At 37.2% G+C, this 12,432-nt stretch overlaps 1 protein-coding gene across 13 annotated transcripts in view; it reads left to right on the top strand.

Moving 5' to 3' along the window:
* Positions 1-12,432, top strand: part of UTRN (utrophin) — a 539,750-nt gene that overhangs the window by 305,697 nt on the left and 221,621 nt on the right. For all 13 annotated transcript variants that reach the window (XM_057310986.1, XM_048225919.2, XM_048225918.2 and 10 more), the window contains one exon: positions 7,158-7,347. In XM_057310986.1, the coding sequence (XP_057166969.1) occupies positions 7,158-7,347 (190 nt within the window). The remainder of the gene's footprint in view (positions 1-7,157; positions 7,348-12,432) is intronic.

Raw genomic sequence — 12,432 nt, 5'->3', positions numbered from 1 at the left:
CCTGCACTCATCCCTCCCCATCAGAAGCATTTCATTTACATGCAGTGATTCTTGATGAAGCTGAATTTGAAGCAAGGGTTGGGGGTGAAAATGGAGGATCTCTTCTAGCAGGTTTCATATTCTCAGTGATGGATTATGTGGTTTTAAAAGGACCCCCGGAGACTCTGAAGTGGGTCCTTTACTCATCTAGTCCAAGCAACTTATTTTAAGGATGGGAAAAAAAAATTGGAAATTTGAAGTGATTTATCCCAAGCCATATAACCAGTAAATGGCAGAGGTGGTGGAATTAGGTCGTTTTCTTCTGAGAGCAATGTGCAAATGGCATTAAAGGTAATTTATTAGCCTGTGCGATAAAGTGTGCATACACATTCCTGAACCTCTCATTTTAGCAATTATTTTTGGCCTTACGGTAGTATGATAAATCATGTGAAATTCCTTGAAAAGGGGTAAAAGATTCTTGTAGTGTGTCCAGTGTACCATACTTCAGCATTGGATCTAGTTTCAAGAAGACTAACATGGGTGGTATGTTACCTTTGAGCTATATTCTATTTGAAATTACATATGAAATTATAGTAAAAAATCAGATATAAATTAATATACACTATGATTATAAGGTTTTAAAATCTATATTTATTATAATAATATGAAGATAATTTGGACTGCTGTAAATAGAGTTTAGCTTCTAGTATGTTCACTATTTTTAATGATTAATTACATTCATGATAAAAAATATCTTTTACCCAGATATATGTGAATTTGAAAAAATTCTCCAGGACCTTTATTATTAAAGTGCACATTTGCATGCTGTAAAAAAATTAATTTCCCGATATTTCACTCAATTCATGTACAAGATTAGGGAAAATATAATTTATTGAGTGTTTACTATATCTTGATACATTTATGTGTGTATGCCTCATTTTGTCCTTAAAATACTGCAGGAAGAAAGACGTAATTCCTATTTTTGCATTAGTTTATTCAATATATACTTGAGTTGCTATTGTGTATAGGCCCTGGGGATACCAGGCACACTGATGATTCAGAAGCTTCAAACAGAAACAAAATATTCACTTTCACTCATGATTGGAGATGTAATATGGTGGCAGAATATCTTCCAAAGGTTGGGAGACTATCTTGGATCATGTGAGTGGCCCCGGTGATTACATGCATGTTTAAAAGTGAAGACGGAAGGAGTTAGGAGCCAAGGAAAATGGCTGACCTCCAGCCGGACGTTGGAAATGACAAGGAGAAAGAACTATCTCTAGAGCCTCCACAAAGGAACACAGCCCTGCTGGCAACTTGATTTCAGTCCAGCGAGCCCTGTTTCAGAAACTAACTGACGGAACTGTGAGATGATAAGCTCAGGTTGCTCTAAGCCATGAGTTTGTGGTGATTTGTCACAGCAGGATGGCACACTAATAGGGTAAGGGACATCATGCCATGTGTGGGGTGAGGTGCCATAGAAGGTGTCTGCACCAAGTTCTGAAGTGAAAGTAGAAATTAATTAGGTCGGACGGGGAAGATTGGTGGGAATGGGAATGGGGGGAGGAAGCATATTTAAAGTAAAAGAAGTAAAACGTAGGAAAAAATATAACAAGATGAAATCAGAGAGGGAGACACACCATAAGAGATTCTTAATTATAGGAAACAAACTGAGGGTTGCTGGAGGGGAGGGACGTGGGGGGAGGGAGTAACTGGGTGATGGGCATTAAAGAGGGCATGTGATGTAATGAGCACTGGGTGTTATATAAGACTGATGAATCACTGACCTCTACCTCTGAAACTGATAATTCATTATATATTAATTAATTGAATTTAAATTAAAAAATAAAAATTTAAAAAAAAGTAAAGCTCTGGACTAAGGATTAATAATTGCTTCATTTTTATAGGTAAATAACCCCATAGGATTCTCAGACATTGCATCCTTTTGCTTCTAGTCTGGGCATTCTTAAGGTTTAATAGAGCTAATCTATAATGATCTGCTTTTTCATTAGCTGTTTGCCACATAACCTATTTTATACATAGAAATAGTCTTAAAAATAAATGATACTGATTCTATAGAATTAAAGTATTTGACTTTACCAAATTTTATAGTCATTAATTTCATGTGAGTGTTAAGAGTTGCCTGTTCATGGCCGATTAATTGCATGTGTGTACTCATTTCGTTTTTTGCTTTTAGGTACCTTTTTGGCACAACCTTTTTTTTTTTTTTTTTTTTGGTTATTCTTCACTTGATCTTAGCCAAAAGGCTGAGAAGCGATTTTGTTTTGGTTATTCTTAATACTTTTTTCTGTTGATGTTTTAAAAATTGAAAATGTGAGTGGGGTTAGGTGAAAGATAAAACACCAGCCACCACCACTAACCACCCAAATTCTAGTGGGTAACTTCTAAATTTTAGAAAGTAAAGAAATATATACATATGATTTAAAAATTAAAGGTTTATTATAAAATATAGCAGTTCTCTCACTACTCAACCACAGTCTCCCTCCTTAGGGGCAGCTACTTTTTCTTCTTTTGGCTTCTCCTTATGTCATTTATACATTTCCATACTCTACATAAAATGAGTATATTATTATTTTCCAAAACATCAGTATTAGACGTTGTCTATTGCTAATCCTGTTCTGGTAAACATATAGGGTATAGCTTTCTCATGCTATCATTCTCTTCCCTTCCTCATCATTGCATTTTTTTCACTTTTTTTTATTGTGCTAAAATACACATAAAATTTACCATCTTAACCATTTTTAAGTATCAGTTCAATGGTAGTAAATATTCATGCTGTTGTGCAACTGTTACCACCATCCATCCCCATAACTCTTTTCATCTTGCAAAATGAAAACTCTCTACTCATTAGACAATAACTCCCTATTCTCTTTCCCCTACCCCTGGAAACCACCATTCTACTCTGTGTCTTTATGAATTTGACTACTCTAAGTACCTCATATAAGTGGAATTGTACAGTATTGTGTCTTTGTAACTAGCTTATTTCACTTAGTGTAATGTGTTCAGGGTTCATCCATGTTGAAGCAGATGTCAGAATTTCTTTCCTTCTTAAGGCGGAATGATATTCCTTTATATGTGTATATTACATTTTTCTTATCCATACATCTGTTGATGAACACTTTGGTTGCTTCCATAATTTTGTGGAATATTCCATATATTGTGAATAATGCTGCTATGAACATGGGTGCACAAATATCATTTTAAGACCCCATTTTCAATTTTTTGGGTGTATGCCCAAAAACAGAATAGTTAAATCATATTTTAATTCCGTTTTTAATGTTTTGAGGAATCACCATACTGTTTTCCACAGTGGCTATACAATTCCACTGCTGAATTTTTAGATAAACAGATATTCAGTGCTGACATTGTTATGTGTGTCTAAACATCATTAACAGCCAAGCACTGAAGTTTACTATAATTTTGCTTCCTCTCTGTTTTTTTCACCTGAAATTAGTAATTGCCTTGCTTTTATGTGCTTAGGTTTTTTGCACCTATTACTAATGCTTCCCACATTTTCCAGTGGTCTGACAGTATAATTTCCCACAAAGTCAATCACAGTAAGCAGTCTGTCACATCTAGTATTTTTTTCTTAGAGACATTTCTTCTGTAAACATACTTTCTAGGCCTGTTGCACAGCCATAATCCTAGGGGTATTCCGTGTTTTCTCCTAGGTTAGAATCCCTGTTTCCTGGATTTCATGTGTTTGTTTGTATGTATGTGTGTTTTTCTTTTCTCTTTTGGGTTCTTTCCTTGTTTTGTCAGAGTGTATCTTTCATTAGTTTTGTCAAGTTAAAATAAGAAAATGTAGCAGTTGGAATGCTGATGACAGCCCTCATCTGGCCCAGTTCATCACTGTCTCTTCTGAGATCTCTTTTCACCATTAGCATGTGGGCCTGTTTGCTTCTCCTGCTCTTGGATCTCTTGTTTTTATGCTGCTTTATCTTTTTTTTTTTCTTGACTTACAAACTGATTTTTGTGTAGGCCATCTCTCAGTAGCTTCTTGAAAACTGGTGTTCGGAAGGTACATTTAAAGACATTATAAATAGATTGTCATTATTCTATAAATGCTTATTATAATACTGTAATAAGGACTCTGAGAAATATGGAGAACATATAAAACTGCTTCTGCCCATAGTGAGTCTACAGAACAGGAGAACAGAAAACAAACCCATGTAATGCTGTCAAAGTAAAATTTAAGCATGAAACAAGATCACAAGCCAAGGGCTTTTTCGGGATACATGTGATTAATTTCTGTATAAAGAAGAGTAATGACCTTTTATGAACTCAGAGCAAGGAAATCTAATTGGGCTGGGTTGTTCTAAAGAAGGTAGACCTTAACCCTAAGGATCGGTAGGATTTTGGTAAGTGGAGGTGGTCAGAAGGACATTTTTATGTGTATATGAAGTTTTTGGGTGAGCACAGCATTAAGAGTATCCTGGGGGGGCATCTGGGGGCGCAGTCGTTAAGCGTCTGCCTTCGGCTCAGGGCGTGATCCCAGCGTTCTGGGATTGAGCCCCACATCAGGCTCCTCCAGTAGGAGCCTGCTTCTTCCTCTCCCACTCCCCCTGCTTGTGTTCCCTCTCTCGCTGGCTGTCTCTGTCAAATAAATAAATAAAATCTTTAGAAAAAAAAAAAAGAATATCCTAGAGAAAAAGGAGCATATACCACTTTGACCTGAACAGAGTATTAGAACTGGGAGATAAGCTAGAAAAGTGAATTAGTGATAGATTATGGAGGACATTGAGTTTCAGGAAAAACAATTTGGGTTTATTCTGTAAGCAGCCAAACACTATTGGAGGTTTCTTAGTACGTAAATGTTCAGATGAGGTTGATGACTTTCTAGAATGGCTTATGAACAGAAACAGATAGCTTTTGTGTCTGGCTTTTTTCACTTAGCAGAATGCATTTGAGATTCCATCCATGTTGTTGCATCTATCAGTAGTTTACTGTTGAGTAGTATTCCATTGTATGCATATGCCACAGTTTATCTATTTACCACTTGATGACATTTGGGTTATTACCTGTTTGGGGCCATTATGAATAAAGATTTGCATACGGGTTTTGTGTGAGTATATGTTTTCATTTCTTTTGAGTAAATACCTCGGAGTGGGATTGCTGGATTGTTCTTGAGTACATGGTTAACTTTATAAATAAAAAAATCTGCTGGGCTGTTTTTTAATGGGGGTACCATTTTACACTCCCAGTTGCAATATATGAGAGTTGCAGTTACTCTGCATTCTCACTAGCACTTGTTATAGTCATTTTCTTAAAGCCATTCTACTATGTAGTGATAGCTCATGGTGGCCTGAATTTACATTTCTCTGATGAGTAATGATGCTGAGTATCTTTTCATGTGCTTATTTGCCATCCATATATCTTCTATGATGATCTCTGTTTAAATTTTTACCCATTTATTTAAAGAATTTGCTTATGGATGTGTGAAGAAGATACTTGTTCATTATAAATTTAAAGAATACAGAAAAAGTACAAACAGGAAAGTAAAGCACCTAAATCCCAGCACCTAGAAATAACTTATAATATTAACATTCCTGATGTTTATCCTTTTATCTATGTATACAGACAGTCCTGTATATAGGACGTGGATGGATGCATGATGTACGGATAGATGAGTGGATGAAATAGAAAATGTGTATAAACGAGATCATATTACCCATGCTGACTTTTTATTGTGATATAGCTCATATCCCATGAAATTAACCCTTTTAAAGTGTACAAGTCAGAGTTTTTTAGTATATTCACCATGTTGTGCAACCATCACAATACTCTTAATTTTAGAATATTGTATCATCCCAGAAAGAAACTGGGATTAGCAGTCAGTCCCCGTTGCCTTCCACTCTAGTGGTAGGCAACAACTAATTTGTTTCCTCTCTGTAGATTTACCTCTTTTGGACATTTCATATAAATATGAATGGAATCACATAGTATGTGGCCTTTTGTGTCTGGATTCTCTTACTTGGCCTGTTTTCAAGGTTCATACATGTTGCAACAAGTAGTAGTACTTCATTCCTTTTTATGTTGAGTATTTCATGTGTGGGTATACTACATTTTATTATCCATTTCTTTATTGATGGACATTTGGGTTGATTCTGTTATTTGGCTATAATAAATAATGATGCTATCTGAAAACTTGTATACAAGATTTTGTGTAGATACGTGTTTTCAGTTCCCTTGGGTTTAAACACCTAGGGTGTAATTGTTAGTATCCATTTTTAACTTTTTCTTTTCTTTTTCTTTCTTTCTTTCTTTCTTTCTTTCTTTCTTTCTTTCTTTCTTTCTTTGAGAGAGAAAGAGGGAGAGAGTGGCACAGGGAGGGGTAGAGGGAGAGAGAGAGAATCGTAAGCAGGCTCCATGCCCAGCGTGGAGCCCTATGCAGGGCTCGATCTCACAACACTGAGATCATGACCTGAGCTGAAACAGAGTTAGAAGCTTAACTGACTGAGCCACCCAGGTGCTCCTAAAATTGTTTGTTTTCTTCTTATGAAGCTTTGAGGTATATAAAGTTTTAAAGATTGAATATACAGGTATGTATATCTCTTAAATCATGCAACTCCATATTTCTGTGTATTAATTTTGATGTAGATTTAATGATGGGTTTATAAAAGCTTGATTTTCCAGTGTTTTTCAAATATAATATTATTAAATCAGCTTAAAGAACCAATTTTTATTGATCTGAGTTGTTTTAAAATACATAAAGTAAGCCCTTTAAATTATTTTCATTTTATCTTAAGTATTTCTTCTGATTTTAGTGCTTCCTAGAATTCATTTAGTCACTCATTGCATGAATATTTATTGATATTTCCTCTGAGTGTTAGGCATTTTACTAAGGTATTGAAATAAAACATTGGGGGATAACTTAATATACAATTAGGAGTTGTAAAATGGAGTCATAATTATTTTATGATATGGTTGTGATTTTGTTAATATTTATATGTCTCTCTCCCTCTTCTCACTATTCACAATACTCCTCCCATTAAGGATTATTCAAGCCACACATATAAATAAATGTCCCAGTTACATTAGGTACTTAAATAAATAAAGGTTCCTTGGAGGCTGTGTGTTAATTTGTTAGGGTGTGCGTGATGTGGACTTTCGCACTGTAAGTAACAGAGACGTGCCTGTCGTGTTGTTACCTGCAGCATTGCTGACAGACAGAGTGCCTTGGAAGCGGAGTTGAGGGCAGTGCAGGCCTCTCGCCGGGATCTGGAGAACTTCCTAAAGTGGATCCAAGAAGCGGAAACCACAGTTAACGTGCTTGCGGATGCCTCTCAGCGGGAGAATGCTCTTCAGGACGCGGGGTTGGCCAGGGAGCTCACACAGCAGATGCAGGCAAGCGCGCGGGGATCCGCACCCAGCGTTTTTATTTTCACTGTGCTCTTTTGGTCCAGCTACCTGCACATTTGTTACCGTTGAAGGGTGAGGTTGTTACCTCATTCTGTTATGAGACCCATGCTCCCCTGTGAATCATTGGTTTCTGCAAATAAGATTTCTAAAATATTTTACTTAATAAGAGAGGAAAAACAGCTTGTTTTATGGAAGTAATAATTGTTTATTTAGACTTACAGGCTCATAGCTGTTCTGTTTTTGTCATTTTAAGCCCTATTACACTTAGCCTTATTGAATCCTAAATTATGACAGCATTTCCTTTTAATATGAAGTTGTTCCTTTCTCCATTTATTATAACATACTTAATATAAAAGCTGCAAAGGCTCTGTGGCTTAATTTACAACTAAGAACATCAGGCTTGGAGGTATTAGTTTTATGTCTTTAGCTTGATGGCTATGATTGTATATGCAGTCTGAGGTTCAAGTTTTTCTCCTCCACGAAATGTGCTAACACAAAATCTTTCCTTTACAAAAATTCATGAGGAATCTCACGTAGCATGCCTGTACCCTTTTTCTGCCCCCAAGTACAACTGCTTCAGTGCCCTTGAAGTTACCACCTTTGTGTCGAGTGACCTAGTCTTGCCCATCTCAGACCTTTTCCTTTAGAACTTGGTTTTAAAAGCGATTTTCATGGAGCAGTTCCCTTGTCTACCACAGTTTCACATCTTACTTCTGTCTGCTATGTCATTCGCACATCATTTTGACCGTTATTATTTCTGATATGCCTGTGAACTCATGACCCAGTGTCATCTGAGGCACGTCTTCTCCTGTCCCAGCCGATCACACGACTCCTCAGGGGCAGAGATTATGTTACTCCATATTGTTGTCTACGCGGGGCTGTGTGTGTGGATTCTAGGTAAATACTGACTGCTGCCCGTGGACCCTAGCTGCAGCATTATGAAATTCCGTGTGATGAGCTTTTTGCGTCCTTTCTTAGAATTCTCTTCCCTTGAAACTCAGAATGTTCACAAATATGTGGCTCTGGGTAGAGGGTACAGTAGCTTCCTTAGAGCTATTCCTATTCTTATGAATTATCTCTAAGTTTGAAAGTGTTTTCACTAAAAAGTATAAACATTTTTTTTTTAAGGACCTTTTGGGAATAGACTTATTTGTAACTTGTTCCCATGCATATGGACTGTTAGGGTGTTTTATGGTGGAGGCCTCGAGATTAATTTAACAAAAATCTATGTTTACTTACATTACTTCTTATTTCTTATTCATTGCATAATACATTCGTGACTTGATAATGAGGGTGACCGAGCAGGTATAGAGGTTAAATACGTGCTTTTGTCTCACCATCTAGAATCTCAGGAGGCCGCTATCTATGTTATTTGAAGAAATATTTAGCTGTCATCTCATTTTCAGAGGGTTAGAGAGGGCTCTAAGTGTGGGCCGATGCTAGAATGTATTATTTTTTATGATTTAAACAACTGGAAGCCTGACCTATAAATGCCCACGGATGCTTACTTTACGTAATGGTGTTCAACTCAGAAGATACCCGGGCTGTGCATTTGAAGAGGCAACAGTTTTTAGACAATGAGCCAAGGAGGCTTGAAATGAACCTTGACGATTAGCATCAGCAAAATGCAGACCTGTCTTAGAGTTTAATAATGCCTTCTGACACATTTTATCTTGGAATATATTCTTACCATAGCTCAAATTTCTTCTCGATATTTAGTGAATACCCAAACTGTAGAAATAAATGTAAATGAAGATGTTTAAATTCTTTCTAAATAAAAATAACTAAGCACAGGATTGCTTGTCTTATGGCAACCAGCACCAAGAAAGAAAGGTTACTGACTAAAATAATAAAGCACATTGTGACATGTATAGTTAATGCCTCTCAAAAATAGTTCCTGAAATTTAATGTTGTGGCTCACAAGAAGTATTAAAGAGGGCATTTATTAAGAACCTATTTCAGTCTCTTTGTTTGTCTAAAGATAAACACATGTATTTGCTTTTGTTTAGGATATTTCCCGTTATGGTAATTTGCATGATTTTTCACTGCCTTGCTCCTTTTAAAAATGATCTTAATTTTAAAATGTTCTCTCCATTTTATTTTTAAAAAACTCCTATGGCTTTATTTTTGGCATCTTAGAGGTAGATGCGTTTAGAGACTTAGTACCTTCTGCTGAGTTATTTCTGAGACAAGAGAATTTAAATTACCCCATGACTTTTTGTATTAATGACACCTCCGTTGGTGTGAATGAACAGAGTTAAAATGAATGAAAGGTTTGGGGATGGAAATATGTCTGTTGAAGAAAATGAATGTACGAACAAGAGTGTCTGAAATTATAAAATAAATTTTCTGGTGTCGTGGTGGGGGATGGGGGCAGTTTACGGGTGCACCGAAAAAAATGGAGTCAGAACCTCAGCCTGTGTGTGCTCGTGCACAAGGGGTGCACCTGGCACTGCTTACGTGACATGTTCACTGACACGTTCACTGGTGGTACTTGCTTCATGTCTTATGACACGTATACGACAACTGGATGCAGAGCCATAGGAGCATTTCCTGAAAATGAAGAAGCCTGCTCTGTATTCAGTTTAAGGTGAATTTGAGTAAGTATTTGATAAAGGGTAGTTTGGAAGCACCATGGAAGATGGAGATTAATTTCTGGGATTATGCTATGATACATGCCATTTCTGTTAAGGGTGGATGATCATTGGGATTTATGTGTTTATGTTTTACTGCCTGGTTGCAAGGTGGTGAGGCTTTCCTCCTCAGCAGAGTTGGCAAGAGAAAACCCAGTCCTTTGGAGAGAGCAGCTCCGGAATTTCTGAGTGGTCCAGATCACAGAGGGTCTTGTTTGGCTTGCTAAGTATTTTATGTTTTAATCTGGTGGCCACAGGGAGAAGTTGTTAAAGAATAGTGAGCAAGAGAGTGATGCAATGGGATTTGTATTTTGTTAGGAATCTAGCCAATGGCATTGTTAGGAATGGATTTGAACTGGCAAAACTGACAGTAGGGTGTGCGTCTGCTAAGATGGTCTTGCAGCCGTCTGGTGAGAGGGGGTAATGACCAGAAATGAGGCAGTCACCAGGGGAATAGACCTAATGACCTTATGGTATGGGTAGACAAGGGAAGGGTAGAGACTAAGAGGATTTCCAGGCAGGATTAGAGGCTGAGGCTGGGAATATAGGGAAAGAACGACTCAGGGAGGTGGTGTCAGTGAGTGTGGCTTGTGAAGGGGTGATCAATTTCATTCTATGTTGAAATAAGGCATTTGAGTAACATCCAGGAGAAGATGCCTCACTACGTGGCTGTCACTGTGGATCTGTATTTAGGTAAGGGAATCTGACTCAAGTGCAGAAACTTTTTTTTTTTTTGGCGTTTGAAGGAAAGCCTATTATTGTCTTCCCTCTAAGTTTATCTATTGGTTCAAATGCATTTATTCTGAATTTTCTTGTCATATTCTAGGATATTATTATCATTTTAATTATATTTCAGAATACAAGCTTTACAGTTTTAGCAGGAACCAATTAATTGAGATGATCTGATTCTTTCTTGGGCAAAAGCCTACTGCCCTGGGTGGCTTTATAACAGGTGGCTGCTTTTGCTCTCACAAAAGGTGTGTTTGGGGATTGTGGTATTTTCATCTCCCCTGTTCTCCTTCAGTCTTATTTTCCTCCTCTCATTCCATAGGTGCGGGCTTTGATTGTTTAGACTGTTGTCGATCTTGCCCGGTACCCACCGCCACGACCAGCATGGTGTTTACGGGTTATACCTCTACTGTGTGAGCTTCAGCTGCTGGTTCAGGGACAGGAATTACAGCTTCGTGTATTTTTTTGATAGCAGCTTTATTGACATTTAATTCACATTCCACACAAGACATCCATTTAAAGTATACAATTTAGTTGTTTTTAGTGGTGTGTATTCACAGAGTTGTGCAATAATCACCACAATCAAATAGAACATTTTCACCCTCCCCCAAAAGAAACCACATATGGCTTTGCTATCAATCCGCCTGTACCAGCTCCCCAAACCCCGACACCTAAATAATCACGAATCTAATGTTGTTTCTTTATTTTTGCCTATTAACTTAATATTTTTAATTACATCATTGACTGCCTCTTCCGATTTTGGCTTTGTATAGATATTTTGACGTTGTTAGCCTATCCAGAGGGAGGCAGTATAGACCTTCAGGGAAAAAACATAAAGCAGAAGCAGCAAAATATACAAAAACACTGCTTGATAAACACAACTCTATGAGACCCAGTATAGGACTTTCAATCACACTAACATGAAGGACTGAGAAGGCAGACAAAGTCAAAGAAGAGAAATACTTTCAGTGCTGCATTTCTTTTAAAGAGTCATGATGGTAGTAGAGAAATAGCAGCCTTACCTGAGTTATTAGTTCGAGCAGGACACTGATAATGAGAAACGTCTGGCTTCTATTTCTGGCTGTGCCCTTTGACCCAGTCATTTAATCATTCTGGGTTATTTTGCTCATTTCCTAAGAGTACTTTACCCCAATTGTTACTTGTAATAGTATTCAGCCACAGTAGAAAACACATTTCACATATGCACATGCATATAAAACCTTCAAATTCTGTCCTGGGTTTTTATATCATATAATCATGTTTTATGTTTCTTACTCATAAAATTAAAACAGCATTATGGCAAATAAGATGAGATCACGAAGATGCTGTCTAAGGGGAAATGTGGTAATTTGGAATGTTAGTAGTCCGTTACAGACTTTTTTTCTTTTGTATTTTATTAAATTCACTGTATAATTAGAGAAGTCCTAACCTAACATTAGAAATTCGATTTCTCATGGCTTTTCTCCTGGGCAAGCATCTGAGAGCCCATGGACGACCCTGCTTTTTGGGTGTCCTAGGTAAAGCCACATACCCCCTGCAGGTATTTCTTGTTCTGTTTTGTTTTAGGTGGTCTTGTTCTGAGACCCGTCTGGAGGTGATTTATTAGCACTTAATGTAGGGGCTGATATCATTAAAGTCAGGTACCCTTCTGCTCTTCTCAAGATTTATAACAATGTCTGTTCACTCATCCCACAGAGCACAGCCAGAG

Source organism: Ursus arctos, unplaced genomic scaffold (genome assembly GCF_023065955.2).
Source record: "Ursus arctos isolate Adak ecotype North America unplaced genomic scaffold, UrsArc2.0 scaffold_13, whole genome shotgun sequence".
NCBI lineage: Eukaryota > Metazoa > Chordata > Mammalia > Carnivora > Ursidae > Ursus > Ursus arctos.
Note: the sequence above shows the minus strand (reverse complement) of the source record. Positions and strands in the feature narration are given on the sequence as shown.